This window comes from Ailuropoda melanoleuca, chromosome 4, assembly GCF_002007445.2.
Source record: "Ailuropoda melanoleuca isolate Jingjing chromosome 4, ASM200744v2, whole genome shotgun sequence".
In the NCBI taxonomy this organism is placed as follows: domain Eukaryota; kingdom Metazoa; phylum Chordata; class Mammalia; order Carnivora; family Ursidae; genus Ailuropoda; species Ailuropoda melanoleuca.
This window is the reverse complement of record NC_048221.1, coordinates 4,841,610-4,857,432: the sequence shown is the minus strand read 5'-3', so window position 1 is coordinate 4,857,432 and position 15,823 is coordinate 4,841,610. Positions and strand designations below refer to the sequence as shown.

The window sequence follows — 15,823 nt, the reverse complement described above, 5'->3', positions numbered from 1 at the left end:
GCACCAGGAGCCCTTTCTGGTCCCAAACCTGGGCTCATACAGACAGGCTTGTGAACATGCACACACACAAACACACACACACATATACAAATACACACAGACATGCACAAACACACACACAGACACACATACACAGAGACAGACACTAACACGGAGATACACAGACACACATGCACACACACAGAGACACACACACAAATACACACAGATATGCACATACACAGGGACACACATACACAGACGCAGAGACAGACAGAAACACAGAGATGCACACAGACACACATACACGGAGACACACAGAGACGCACATACAGAGACACATACAGAGAAACAGACAAACATGCACACACACACACACGCACGCATCCACACAGACACACACAGACACACACAGTCACACACACAAACACACATGCACACACAGACACACACACTCCTTTCTCTGCCCTCTCCTGCTCTCTTCCTCAAGCGGGGACTCAGGTCCGCCGAAGAGGTTGGGGCGCTACTGCTATCGTCCACCAGGGGGCAGGCTTGGCTTTAATTTGGGGCGATCCGCTGTGGCACCTTCCCTGGCTTGTATCTTCAGGTTTACAGATGTTTCAGTCTGATCCAGGGGCTGCCCTGTCTGCCTGTTTGAAGTCCCCGCCACCAACTTCATGTGTGGTTGTCTTCATCTGAGTTTATGCGTTCCCAGGACGGGGCGTCTGAGTGAGTCTGCGTGAGCGTGTGTGTGACGGTCTGCTTCCCGGACCACCCGTTCCGCGTGGAGGTGCAAGGCTCCTGGGTGTGTCCCTGTACGGGGCTGAGTCCCCAGTATGGGTCTCCGTGCCTGTTGCAAGCCAGCTTCATACGTGCGCATGCGTGTACGCACACGCCTGTGATGGCCCGTGGAGACACGGTGTTAGTAGTTCTGTATCTGTGTGTTTCCAATCATTTTCATGGCCTGTTTTTGATGATTTTGCAGGAGGAGTGTTTGGGTGTGGGGTCTGCAGTGCGGGGAGTATTACTAGGTCTGTGTGTCCCTAGACCTGCCTGCCTACAGTTGTACGCAGGCAAATACTGTGTCTGCCTGTGTCCATCTGTGCGCCCATGTGCCAGGCTCTACGGCGTGCATTTGGCCATTTGTGTGTACTTGGGGGCTGTTTCTTCATGGCCATCTGTGTGTGTGCTTGTCCTGTTGTCGGGGGTTTCTTTGTGAGGGCCCTCGCCTATACGTAATGTGTGTGTTACAGATTGAATTGCTTCCGCTCAAAAATCCACATGTTGAAGTCCCCAGCGCCTCAGAACGCGACCACATTTGGAAATAGGGTCCTTGTGGATAGAATGAGTGAGACTGAGGTCATACTGGAAGTCGGGTGGGCCCTTCATCCAGGCTGACCGGTGTCCTTAAAAGAAAGAGGACTTCGGGGCGCCTGGGTGGCTCAGTCGTTAAACGTCTGCCTCCAGCTCAGGTCATGATCCCAGAGTTTTGGGATCGAGCCCCACATCGGGCTCCTCCGCTGGGAGCCTGCTTCTTCCTCTCCCAATTCCCCTGCTTGTGTTCCCTCTCTCGCTGGCTGTCTCTCTATCTCTGTCGAATAAATAAAGAAAATCTTAAAAAAAAAAAAAAAAAAGAAAAGAAAAGAAAGAAAGAAAACTTCAGACACAGACCCGCACGTAGGGAAGACGGCGTGTGAACGCAGGGTTGCGCCACAAGCCGAGGAACGACCCGAAGCTCGGAGAGGCGCCGGAACAGACCCTTCGCTGGCAGCTCCAGACGGAGCCCTGCCTCGCCAGCCCCTTGATGTCGGACTTCTGGCCTCCAGAGCAGAGACGGTAAATTTCTGTTGTTTGAGCCACCAAATCCATGGTCCTTTGCCACAGCAGCCCACAAGGGGTGTGTGTGTGGGTGTGTGTGTGTGTGTGTGTGTGTGTGTGTGTTTGCGCACACGCCCCAGGCAGCCAGATGCAAGGATGGCCAGCATCAGAGAACTTCCAAGTGAGGGCACTGGGAGGCTGCTACGTGCTCCTTTCGCTCTCTGTGCCGTGGAGGGGGTGACAGCTGTGCCCTCGACCCCAACCCCCCAGCCATCCGCAGGCCTCTCCAGAGCTCACCTGAGGCCCCTCCTCGTCCCCACCACACCAGGGAGCAGCAGCCTCCTCCAGCAGGGGTCTTCAGGATGCCAGTCCCAGCCTCTCCCTTCCTGGCCCCTCTGAGGGACGCGTAAGAAGGCAGGTCTTGCACCAGGCCTGACCCGGGCTCCGTCTGACACCTACTCCAGCCCCGTCTCTCCCTCCCCTTTCTCAGAAAACTAAACCCCTTGCAGTTCCCAGAACCCACAAAGTACACCCTCACTTCCACCTCCCCCTAAAAAATGTCCCTGCATATTTCTTAACTACTCCAGCTCATTGTTCAGGTACCACCCTAGATGTTACCTCCTCCAAGAAGCCCTTCCTGACCATCTCCTCCACCCCAGACTGGGTTAGGTATGTCTCTTTTCCCATAGCCCCTTGCTTCCCTCAACCTGAAACTCATCGCTGCAGGTCACCACCACCTAGCTGATTGTTAAGAGTCCCCATTAGATCGTATGCCCTTTGCAGGTGGATCTGGGCCTGATTTGTTCACATGGCACAAAGTTGGTATGAGTTTGCTCAGGCTGCCGGAACAAAGTGCCACACACAGGGCAGCTTACACACCAGACACTTACGGTCTCACGGAGGCCGGATGTCCAAGATCAAACGTCGGTTGGGTTGGTTCTTTCTGAGCCTGCTCTCCTTGGTTCACAGATGATCTGTGAATGTCTGTGTCCCCATATTTATGAGGACACCAGTCACATTGTATTAGGGCCCACCCTAAGGACCTGCTCTTAACTTAATCACCACTATAAAGACTTTATCTCCAAATGCAGTCACATCCTGTGGTCATGATTAGGACTTCAGCCCCTGAATTTGGAGGGGATGCAGGTCAACCCCTAACAGCTGGTATGATTAACTGCTTATCACAAACACGAGTGAATGACTCAGCGTTGAATGATACCCAGGCCTCTCCCGTTTTGACTCTGGCTTTGTTCCAAGTATTCACAGCTCTCTCTGTTTGAGGATTAAACATCCCTGCCCTGCTGATGTTACTCTTAGCCGTTCAACTTGCTTTAGCCACTGAAATGCAAGAGGAAGTGGGGTGCCATTCTCTGGAAGAAATGTTGAGAACCACTGAGCCGTCCTGCCGGCTCTCCTTTCTTTCTGCCACGCGCCTGGCGTATCCTGAGCCTGGTATATCTCCAACAGTGCTACTCCTGCCATGCCTTCTGCTTCCAGAAACTTCTTCAGCACGGTTGAAGCCAATACATGAAGGAGTTGTTTGCAAGACACTGAGATTGGAGAGTCGCATGTGGCTACGGCAACACTTAGCCTAAGGCGACTGCTGACAGCTTGCACTGCAAAGACCCCCACGTCTGGGGTGAGAGCCCAAGGCATGGCTGGGGTCAAAGTTCAGCCTAGGGCTGGAGGGCAGTGATGCTCCGGACCTTCAAGAGCAAGTCCATGACCTCCACTCATCAGCCCCACTGAATGAGACAGCGGGTAGCCTCCTTAGGCCTTCGGTGAATTCGTGGCATGGCTGGGGAGTGGGGAGTCACGGGGGAGGGCAGAAGTCCCCTCGTAGTCCGTGACCTCTGTGACTCCAACACCGCTTTCCAGCTACATGGTCCTTCAAACATGGAAAATACTTCCAGACTTCGGAGTCCAGATCGTGCCCCTGGCCAGGTGCGGGGAGGTGCTGTCTGGACACTGGTTTCTTTGGGGTGAGGACAGAACCAGGAGTCTCCCAGCAGCTGCTGGAGCGATGGTTAAGACAGTGGCTTTGCACTTAGTTACCAACCAACTCTGCGCCCTCGGACAGGCGATGTCTCACCTTTCTGTAGTTCGGAGAGGTGAAGTCCCTTTCCCAAAACGTTACAGCTAATTTTACGGGAGCAAAGCTGATCTTGTCATCCTTCCAGAGCCGTGGCCACGGTGCTCTACGGCCCACGGGGCTGGCTGTGAGATGGCCTCGGGCAGTGCTATCGTGGCCCTGGTGCGTGCTTGACACGGGGGCTGCCTCTGTTATTAGTGTGCAGGGGGTAATATTTAGCAGTACTAACTCTTTCCCCCCAAAGTAACATATAGCCCTTCCCTGGACCCGGCCACCATCTTTTTGCCTCCAATGGGGTATTTCTACAACTCGCAGGAGAATTACCAAAGAAAGAGCTTTTTCGAACTTCAAAAGCCTTTTTAGAGATTTTGCATCTTGGCTTTTGAGCCTCAGAAATCTAAGCCCCAGTGGATTCCCAATAAAAATCTGGCCATAGTGGGTGCCAGGGGCTGGAGGGAGGAGGGAATGGGCCGTTGTTGCTTAATGGGGACAGCGTTTTTGTTTTGCAAGAGGAAAAATTCTGGAGACTGGTTGCACAACCGATATACGTCACGCTACTTACTGGAGCGCACGTGTAAAACTGGTGAGGACGGTGATTTTTATATCATGTCTATCGGGCCACCGTTTTTAAAAAAATTAAGTCTATTAAGTAAAAAGAAAATAATCTGGTCGTGTATGTGGAAGAGCATCCATCAGACTGGAGCAACTTTTCCCGCAACAAGATGGGTCATGGCTCTTCAAGGTGGAGGGGAAGAAGGGTCCAGAGAAGCATCCCGGTATCCTAGCTGCACACCCCAGTTTAGATGGTTTCAGGGTGATATGAGAAAAAGAAGGTTCCCTGGAGCCCTAAGGACCCCAGGATATAGCACGCTCTGCAGGAGCTCCCCACACCCTGCATAGGGCAGCATCCGTTGGGTGGGGATGGCTGCAAAGGGGTGTGCGTCTCTGAACTTGGGGATAATGCAGCAGACCCTGTCAGCACCCCACCCACCCACTGACAATACCCAACAGGTCAACAGTTTCAGAAATGCCTGTGGTTCTCCAGCCACTAGAGCAGGCACGGTCTAGATACACGCAGCTCTCAAGCAAAGACTGTGGAAGTTGGTGAACGCATACCCCAGCTCCCATGCCCTTCAACTGCAAGGAATGTTCTACATGAACTTCCAGGGGTGCCCAACAAGAATGAGCCCATTGCCCACAGCGGTCACCTCATCAGTGCTCCCATTACGGGCTCCTTCCTTTTCCCTTCTCCCTTATCCCTCCCTTCTGGCTACTTTTTGGGATCACCTCCCAGGTTAACTTTGCACATCCAAATCCTTGTCTCAGAATCTGCTTCTGGAGAAGCCCAGCCTAAGACAGGGACCGTATAACGTATCATCCAAACCAGGGCACTTTGGAGAATGAAAAGGATCATGATTAATAAGTACACAGGGCAACATCCAGGACCGTTGCAGGTAAACCAAGAGGTATAGTCATTCCACTCAGCATTTCAGGACACACAGCCAGATGTCATGCATGTGCCAAGACGGATGTGGAAGACGCAGAGGAACCGTGACATCTCCGCAGGTGGCAGTGTGACAGATGACCGCCAAGTACCAGCTGTCTCCCCAACAGCCCAGTGCCAAAGCCCCTGGAATTTAAACCTAGATCTTGGGGGAAAACTAAGATGAAGTCTCTACCTCTTAAGAGAATTGGAGGGTAGTTAAGTTCTAGCAGAGAAAAAAACAAAGGAGAGTTACAGTTTTGTGATCTGGAATCTGTGAGTGTAAAATCCTTTCCGGCCTTGTGGTGGTGGGGGGGGGGGTCCCATTTCCTTCTTCAGGTCTTATATTAAACTGCAAAGCAAGGTGACGAAGGTGGACGGCAGGGATTGAGGAGGGGGCTTCCATCTGTGCCCCCATGTCCTTTCCCGCCCTTTCCCATCCAGGTCCTCCTGAATGACAGCAGTCATTCCTTTCATCATTTTATTAAAAGCTGTTGCCTTGAGCCCCACCTTCTTGAGGGGCCCCAAGAGAAAATCAGTGTGTTATAAATTAACCACGCAGGCCATCATCCAGGAGCCCTGCCAGCTGGACACTGGCCCTCCACAGTCTATCCTGGATTCTCGGCCCTCTGGGACCGGTCACAGCCCCCCTGGCCCTGAGGCCTGCTCATCCTGGGCTCAGAGCCTGGAGTTCCTCATCTCCCGGCCAGGGTGCCAAGGCTCAGCAGTATTCAGAGTAATCCTCCTCCACGTAGTTGGAGGGGAACCAGCCAACCTGCAAAGAGAACAGGAAGTGGTCAGGGCAGTCTCTGCACATTCCCCACTGTTCCTCAACACACCAGGCAGGGTCCCTCGCACCTCAGGACCTTTGCACCTGCCACGCCTTCTACTCCAGAAAGTACATCCCCCAGAGGTACACGTGGCTGACACCCCTCCCCCACCTTCCAGAGTTCTCTAGCACATGTCACCTTATTAGTGAGACCTTCCTGACCACCCTATTTAAAATTACAAACCCCACCCACCCCAACACTCCTTATCCCTGCTTTATTTTTCCCCATAGCACTTGTCAGCATCTTACTGATTATATGTTACTTATTTATGGGCTTGTTGTCTGTCCCCACACCCCCACCACAACACGAGCTCCTCCAGGACAGGGGTTGCTGTCTGTTTTATTTATTAGATTCCCGAGAGCCTAAAAGAGTTCCTGGCACACGGGAGATGCTTAATAAATATTTCTTAAAAGGATGGATCTTGGATGGATGGATGGATGGATGGAAAGATGGAAGGAAGGATGAGTGGAAGGATGGATGGATGGGAAGATGGAAGGAAGGAAGGAAGGAAGGATGGATGGAAGGATGGATGGATGGATGGATGGAAGGATGGATAGATGGAAGGATGGAATGATGGATGAATTCATTATAGCTGAGACTTCCCAAACCCCAACCTCCACTGCACACTGAACTTACCCTCCACAATTCTTCACAAAACTGTTCACCTAAGCAATTATCTGGGCTGTTTTTTCACATATGCTTCCCCCCAGTAGAATGTAAGCTCCTGACCAGTGTCCTCACCTTCATTCAACAAATATTCTTGAGAAACCACTACAAATGGGCCAGTATTCTAGAGATGGGAATTAATTCATGGATAAAATAAAGAAGACTCTCTGCCTTCATGAGACAAAAATAAGAACCAGGTAGTAACAGATTTTTTTGAGGAAGCTTGCAGTCCCTCCTGACAGTCCAAATGCAGGCAGCCAAAAAAGCACAATACGTGAAAGTGGTCATTTCCAGTTACGCCTCTCCACGCATTCAATATTTATTGAGCACCTATTATATGTCAGTCACTGGAGACACTACAGCAAACAAGATAGACAAAAATCCCTCCCTTTGTGTCCCCCCAAACATGCTAATCACTCTCTCACCTCAGGGCCTTTGCACATGCTGGTGCTCCTGCCCAGAATACTTTCCTCCACCCCCTCTATGACCTTCTTGCCTGGCTAACTACTCACCCTTCAGTGATCTCCTTGGCCTCTCAGAAGTCCTTCTGACCTGCTCCTCCCCCACCAGGTGATTCCCCATCTCAACCCTGACCACTCAGTGTTGTACCTCTTGGTTACACGTCTATCATCGTCACTAGACTATGAGTTTCGTGAGGGCAGTGACTGTACCACACTCATTTTTGTCTCCTCAGCACCCAGCAGAATGCCCGGCACATAGTAGCTGCTCAGTAAATAAATGCCAGTTGTGTAAATGAATGAAATCTTTATCTCCTTCCCTCCCCTCTGACTGGGGAAGACCCACAGGGGCCACTCTCCACCTGCTTCAATGCACAATTCCAGGCTATAGTGCTACAGCCAAGTCACCCCACGCCCTTTCCCCAGGCTGCCAAGCTTGGCCCAACTCACCCGGCCATAGATCTCCCCTCGCCACCAGCCTTGTTGCCCCTTCTTGTTAAGGATCTTGATGATGTCACCCTCCTTGAGGGACAGCTCTGATCGGTCCCGGGCACAGAAGTCATAGCGTGCTTTGGCTGTGCCAAAATATTTGGTGCTCCCTGCTGTGTAGGGGAGAGTAGAAGTGGGTAAAGGGCCTGGAGCAGACACCTGCCCACCATCTGGGGACAGCTGGGGGGAGGCAATGCTCTCAGGAGAGTAACACCAGGACAACGGGTCCCTCAGTACTCCTTTGTGCAGAGTATTGGTTACCTGTGCTCTGAGGGGACACAACTGTTCTTCCAAAATCATCCTTCTAGCCCAACCAGTATCCAAGTTTAGAAAATAATGCCATTTATGAATTTTTAAAATGGTTTCTATATATTTATAGTGAAAGGAATAGAGGGAAAATATGGAGAAATTCATTCTAGGCTGTCAATATTAATTATCCTAAAGAGGACCAAGGGTCGAAAAAGAAGGGGAATGAAAGAAAGATATGGGGGAGGGGGAAGACATAGAAAACCTTTCATAGTAAAATATTAAGCAACAGGGGCGCCTGGGTGGCTCAGTCAGTTAAGCATCTGCCTTTGGCTCAGGTCATCATCTCAGGGTCCTGAGATCAAACCCCACATCAGGCTCCCTGCTCAGGAGAGTCTATCTCTCCCTCTCCCTCTGCCTCTGCCCCCGCTTGTGCTTGTTCTCTCTCTCTCAAATAAATAAATAAATAAATAAATAAATAAATAAATAATGTTTTTAAAAAATAAAATAAAATATTAAGCAACATTGTAGAATGGAAAATTAATTCGTAGTATTTCTGCAAATATGCTAAGATCCATATATACACCAGGCCAAATAAGTAATGTGCAGACAGACACAAACGTTTATCCCATTGGGTGACAAGGGTCCTCTGATGAGGATTGGAGTCTTGATGTTACGTTGGTGTTGCTTTTTCAAATATGTAACATTTTAATAATAGTTAATTTTTAAGTCTCTCTAAAATTTTTTTTGGATATATAAGAATTCAGAAACTATACCACCCACGTGACTTTTCTGAAAAACATACTTCAGGATGTACCCTAGCAAAATGAAATTTGAATCAGAATAAGGCATTTTAAAAATAAAGGAAAACACAGAAAACAAGAAATATAGACAGGGTCTGAATAATTCTTGATACTGTATTTGAGAAGTTAAACACAACTGTTAAGAAAGAATTTCTGAAACATATTGTCATAATTAGTTTAATTCATAGCAAACTGTATCCAACATTCCAGATAATGTCAATGAACCTATGGGGGAGAGATGCAAAGGAAAAGAGAAGACTGCACTAATGGTCTTGCCTTTTTGTGAGAGAATGTTATAGATGCTAACTAATCCTTGATGTTGATATAAAAATATAGGCTTAAAAGATGCAGGTGAGGACCCTTCTGGTACCTACTGTTCTCATCTTCCCAAAAACAAAAGTAACCTCTGTCCCACCTTCCACCCAAGCAAATGAATATGCAAACCACTCAAGAGCAAAGGGACAGACTAGTGAAAGAAAGAGCTCCCACTGTTTAACAGATATGACCTCTGTATGCCCACCAGAATGTCCATGCCATCCCCACACTTGCCCTCTACAATAGGAAGGAGCTGGGGCCACAGGCCCCCAGCCTGAGACCTCTACCTGGTGGTTTGCTGATGGCTCTCTTCTCAGGCTCCTTGAAGGGGAACTGCAGGGTGGTGTCCAGTGACTTGAAGCAGTCCTTTAGGGAATTCTGCTGGTAAAACTCCACCAGCTCCTGGAAGGACAACAGGACAGATATTATCCCAGCAGTTCAGCTCATGAGGGGCCAGAGCTGGAAGGAGTCACACCCAACTCCTCAGGTGTGGCAGGTCCCCCTTCTAGCCTCCCTGGTAAGTGAAGCCTTGACTGCTCCCCATGATGGGGAGTTCATTCCCTTCCTGGCCAACCAGGACCATTTTGGGGGGAAGAGATCACATTGCCTAAAGCCAGTTCTCTTAATAACCAAGTCACTTCATAATAAATTTACCAAATAATCAACTTGCCTGATAACCAGCTCACCAAAATCAACCCCACTGTGGGTGTCAAGAGTCTTATTTTTATAATTAATTATTATTATAATAATAAATTCTGTTTATTGAGCACCTACTATGTGCTGGTCAGTGTGCAATCATACATCATCAAAATCTCCTAATAATCATGAAAGGTGAATACATTCGTGATTCTCCCATTTTATAAATGGAGAAATTGAGTCACAGAGAAGCCAAGTTCCTTGTCCAGGGTCCCACATTTAGAAAAGGGCCGATCCAGAATACAGTCCCCTGGGGGAGGGGCAGTAGAGTGCAGTAGCTAAGACAAAACAAAATATCTCATGGTTTAGAGTTCTAAACTCCAAAAATGCCTGTATCATGAAAGACCAAAGGAAAAAAAAAGTTTTAAAAAGACTGGCAAACTACTACAAATGAAAAGAGACTAAGGAGATAAAAACTAAATGCAATGTGTGATCCTTGATTATATCCTGGAAGAAAAAAGAGCTATAAAAGGCATACTTGGGGCAATCAGAAATTTGGAAAATAGACTGTATATTACATAATAATTTTGTATCAATGCTCAACTTCCTGAGTGTAATAATGATACTGTAGTGAGGTACAAGAATGCCCTGGCTCTTCAGATATTCATGCTAAAGTATTTTGGGGTGAATGGTCTAGATGCCTGCAACTTGTTCTTATATAGGGCAAAATAAATGTGGGGGGGAGGGATTGACAGAGAGGGCACAAAAGAGGCAGAATATGAACAATTAGTAAGTGATAGATTCACAGATGTTCATTTCACTATTCCAGTAAATTTTTGGAAATTTTTCAGAAACAAAAAAATGAGGGGAAAATGTTTCAGAATCAAGTTTAGGGGAGAAAAGAATTGTGGAATAACTTAATAGTCCCTAACATTTTAGGGAGTCAAGGATCTGTTTGAGAATCGAGGGAAATCTGAGACCCTCATCTCCTAAAACATGCAGCTATGTGCAAAATTCTGTATCTTCTTCCAGAGGACTCAAAGCTCCTCAAGGATCCACAGACCACAGGTAAAATCCACGTGCCTTAGACCAATGGGCTTATAATGTCTCAAAGTTCACCCAAAACTACAGGGCACTAAACAGAAGCAAAAACACTTGAAAGGCATTTGAATTCTCAGTGAAAAGATCATTGAACAGATGAAGCAAAGCTAAGACTTGAAGCATGACAGAAACAGGAGCTCTGCTCTCCTGTGATACTAGATAAGGACAGAACATCAGCTTCACCTGTGTGTGAAACAGAACCTCCCACAGTGAGTTGAGGGGATTCACTGGAGCCCTATCCACAGTGTGTCTGGCACTCCGAAAGTGCTTGGTAAATGCTCACTGCTGTTACTCTTCTCTATCATCACCATCATCATCACCATCATCATCACCATCATCACCATCATCACCATCATCACCATCATCATCATCACCATCATCATCACCATCATCACCATCATCATCATCACCATCATCATCACCATCACCATCACCATCATCACCATCACCATCACCATCATCACCATCACCATCATCATCATCACCATCACCATCATCACCATCATCATCATCATCACCATCATCATCATCACCATCACCATCATCATCATCATCATCATCACCATCATCATCATCATCATCATCATCATCACCATCATCACCATCATCATCACCATCATCACCATCATCATCACCATCACCATCATCATCATCATCATCATCACCATCATCATCATCATCATCATCATCATCATCATCATCATCATCATCATCATCACCATCATCAACCATCATCATCATCATCATCACCATCATCACCATCATCTTCATCACCATCATCATCATCACCATCATCATCACCATCATCATCATCACCATCACCACTATCATAACCATCATCATCATCATCACCATCATCATCAGCATCACCATCACCATCAGCATCATCATCACCATCATCACCATCACCATCAGCATCATCATCACCATCAGCATCATCATCACCATCAGCATCATCATCACCATCATCACCATCATCATCACCATCATCACCATCATCATCACCATCACCATCACCATCATCATTATCACCATCATCACCATCATCATCGGCTGTTAGGGGAATGAGTTTAAAGCCAGTTGCTCCATAGTGCTCCTGGAGGGGAAAGGGAGGGGTCCCAAGATGGAGCTTCAGGGAGGGCTAGATTCTCCTCCTAGATTCTGGGAGGCTGGGGTTGGGGTAGATTGGCCCTTACCGTCAGCCCCCGGAAAGCCTTCTTCTCCGTAATCCGGTACAGTCCTTCCGCTGTCATGATTTTAATATGCTTGACCTCAACATTATACCTGGAAGCAGAGAGAGAGAGGCCTGGATGGTCACAGGTCCCTGAAGCTGGGGACCCAAGCTCATCCCCTGCCAAGTCTCAGCCCCCAGGCTACACACCCCCAACCATGGAAGAAACAATCGACAACTTCAGGGAGGCAACAACAACTGAAGCCCAAAGACTGAAGAAACTGCACCCTATTGCCTGAGCAGGACCCCTTCCCTGTGCTTCCCCCAAGATGGAGGACCTCGGATCTACAGGATGGGAAAAGAGACCCATTTCCACCAACATGGTGGGCCACAGACGAGTAAGGACACGGAAGAGATATTCACTTCTGCCAACATGGAAAACTAGATAACCCTCCCTCCCAGAAAAAAAAATCTGACTACTGAAAACGAGAAATGATGAGGGAAAAAATGCTGAACTCTCAAAAAAGTAAAGGGAAATTCCCAGAGGCCAAAAATGAGCTTGAAACTAAAAACGGAGCTCACTGCATGAACTGCTACCCTACGGGGTTTGCTGATCTTGCTAACCAAGTCGCTTACGCCTTGATGATCCCATAGGAACTTGGGATGAGCTATTGGGTCCACGGAGGTGGAGGGCTAGCCCTGAGACCCGCCCACTGGACATCGCAAGAGAAAATTACAAAACCGACCAGGAAACGAGTCACCATGGGTGAGAAGCTGCAGACAGCAGACAGGCATGAGCGACGGGGTCCCTGTGGCATTTCTGCCTCTTGCTAGAATGTGCTAAGTGCTTTCTGGAGCTTGCCTGGGGGGCATATCTCTTTCCTGTGGGCTGTCAGTCAAGTAAAAGGAGCAAGACGGGTAAAAACACCCAGGACACCGCGGGGCTCAGTGAAAGATGGCTGTCGTGACCGTACGTTCCCTTCCTCCCAGGCTCCTGTGGCACCCAGGTCATAGGGGGTCAGGGAGGGAGGACTTACTTGATGCTGATGGCAAATTCTGCGGTGTCCTTCACCCTCTGCCGCACCAAGAACGTCCCATCCGAGCGGTTGGTGAGGATACTTTCCGCCCCTGCGCGCTCCATGGGGCCAGCGTACCTGCCAAGACACACCAAGGAGAGAGGTCCACACCGTCCCCATGCCCGTGGTGTTTAAGTTGGTGACAGTCCCAGGGCAGGCTGCTCCAAGATGGGCCACTTTGGCAGGAAGACCATTTGAGTTAAAAAGCAATCAAGACCCAGGGCGCCTGGGTGGCTCAGTCGGTGAAGCATCTGCCTTCAGCTCAGGTCACGATCTCAGGGTCCTGGGATCGAGCCCGGCATCCAGCTCCTTGCTCAACAGGGAGCCTGCTTCTCCCTCTGCCTGCAGCTCCCCCTGTTTGCACTCTATCTCTGACAAATAAATAAATAAAATCTTTTTTTTTTTAAAAAAAGCAATCAAAATCCAGCAGATTCAGGAAAAACTCTACCTCCCCCACAAATGCCTAAAAAGAATTCAGACAGAGGACCTGCTCCAAGAAGGGAGAAGCTGTCGCCCTAGATACCCACGTTACGCTATGAACGAGGTGCGGTGGAGGGGGAGGAACCCAGTGAGACCTGTTTGATCAACTCCTCTGTGTCCCACGGTTTCCCAGTGGCCCAGCAAACATTTGTGGGCCAGACATTTCCTCTTCTCCAGCTTCCTGTTCCTTCCCTTTGATGTCCCACACCCTTGCCCCCTTCTCATTAGTTTGGAATGACATATATGCCTCCTTTTGCCTGACTGTCTTAGGATTTCCATGTCTGTGTGGATTCTCCGTACATACAAAATTAAATTTGCTTTTTCTCCTATTAATCTGTCTCGTGTCAATTTTGATTCTTAGTCCTGCTAGAAGGACCTGGAAGAGGACAGGAATTCTTGCACCCTGACATGCCCTTTTATAATAAACTGGTAATCTAAGGAAATGGTTTTCCCGAGTTCTAGGAGTTTGTGCAGGGAGTGTTTTATCCAGACCCAGGAGGGGGTTGTGGGAGCCTATAATTTAAAGCAGGTCAGTGAGAAGTCCCGGAAGGCTGGACTTGAGATTGGCCCCCGACACAAGGGCAGTCTGGTGGGAACCAACCTCTAACCTGTGGGGGCTGATGCCATCTCCAGGTGGGTAGCATCAGAAATGAGCTGACTTGTAGGACACCCAGCTGAGAGGGAAGAATCACCGAATTGTTTGGGTGTGGGCAAAAACCCACACATTTGGTTGAGAGTGTGAATATAGAAAAGTGGGTTTTTTTTTCCTTTAATTTAGAATTTGGTGTTGCTTGGATGGGCATTTACTGAGTCTCCACCGTTCGCCGTCTCTGTGGCCACCAGGACAGAAACTAGCGGAGGACAGTGAGACACCAGCCCCAGGTACAAACTGTGAAGAGGGAGCCCAAACACTCCACCATCGAGATAAGTGATAGCAAGTGAAGTAAGGAGTATTTTAATGCAATACTTTTAAAAATCAAAACGACTGGGGCACCTGGGTGGCACAGCGGTTAAGCATCTGCCTTCGGTTCAGGGCGTGATCCCGGCATTATGGGATCGAGCCCCACATCAGGCTCCTCCGCTATGAGCCTGCTTCTTCCTCTCCCACTCCCCTGCTTGTGTTCCCTCTCTCGCTGGCTGTCTCTATCTCTGTTGAATAAATAAATAAATAATCTTTTAAAAAAAATCAAAACGACTGCTAGAGAGTCATAAAGGGAACAAGGCGCCCACCCGCGCTGCCTGGGGGACGGACCCTGAGCCCACGATGCTCAGGGAGGGAACCACACACAGAAGGCCCCACGGTGTGTGAGTCCACGTGTATGACACGCCCAGAACAGGCTCCTCCACGGACGGGAAGGAGTTAGAGGTGGGTGCCGGGGGCTGGGGGGGTTGGGGGGGCACTAATGAGGGCAGGCTTTCCTTTGGGGGGATGGAATGTTCAGGAGTTATAGTGGTGATGGCCAAACAAACTTGCAAATGTACTAAATGCCACTGGATGTGAATACATTTATGCTGTAGGCATAAATATGCACCATAAATAATATATATTAATTATAGATCATACACAGTATGGATGATATAAATATGAATATGAACATGTTGTGCTATAATGTACATACATGATATATATATTAATTATAGATCATACACAGTATGGATGATATAAATATGAATATACATGTTGTGCTATAATGTACATACATGATATATATATTAATTATAGATCATACACAGTATGGATGATATAAATATGAATATGAATGTGTTGTGCTATAAATGTACATACATGATATATATACTAATTATAGATCATACACAGTATGGATGATATAAATATGAATATGAACGTGTTGTGCTATAAATGTACATACATGATATATATAATAATTATAGATCATACACAGTATGGATGATATAAATATGAATATGAACGTGTTGTGCTATAAATGTACATACATGATATATACTAATTATAGATCATACACAGTATGAATGATATAAATATGAATATGAACGTGTTGTGCTATAAATGTACATACATGATATATACTAATTATAGATCATACACAGTATGAATGATATAAATATGAATATGAACGTGTTGTGCTATAAATGTACATACATAATATATACTAATTATAGATCATACACAGTATGGATGATATAAATATGAATATGAA

General features: G+C 47.7%; 1 protein-coding gene across 2 annotated transcripts in view; it reads right to left on the bottom strand.

Moving 5' to 3' along the window:
* Window positions 1-5,839: 5,839 nt before the first annotated feature.
* VAV1 (vav guanine nucleotide exchange factor 1) overlaps window positions 5,840-15,823 on the bottom strand; it is a 50,851-nt gene continuing 40,867 nt past the window's right edge. Inside the window, exons 23-27 of one of the 2 annotated variants that reach the window (XM_034657627.1) lie at window positions 13,125-13,241; window positions 12,113-12,200; window positions 9,467-9,581; window positions 7,777-7,928; window positions 5,840-6,147 (exon numbers count right to left, since the gene is read on the bottom strand). In XM_034657627.1, coding sequence (XP_034513518.1) covers window positions 6,094-6,147; window positions 7,777-7,928; window positions 9,467-9,581; window positions 12,113-12,200; window positions 13,125-13,241 — 526 coding nt within the window. In that variant the 3' untranslated portion in view covers window positions 5,840-6,093. The remainder of the gene's footprint in view (window positions 6,148-7,776; window positions 7,929-9,466; window positions 9,582-12,112; window positions 12,201-13,124; window positions 13,242-15,823) is intronic. The other variant, XM_034657628.1, reaches the window with a different exon arrangement.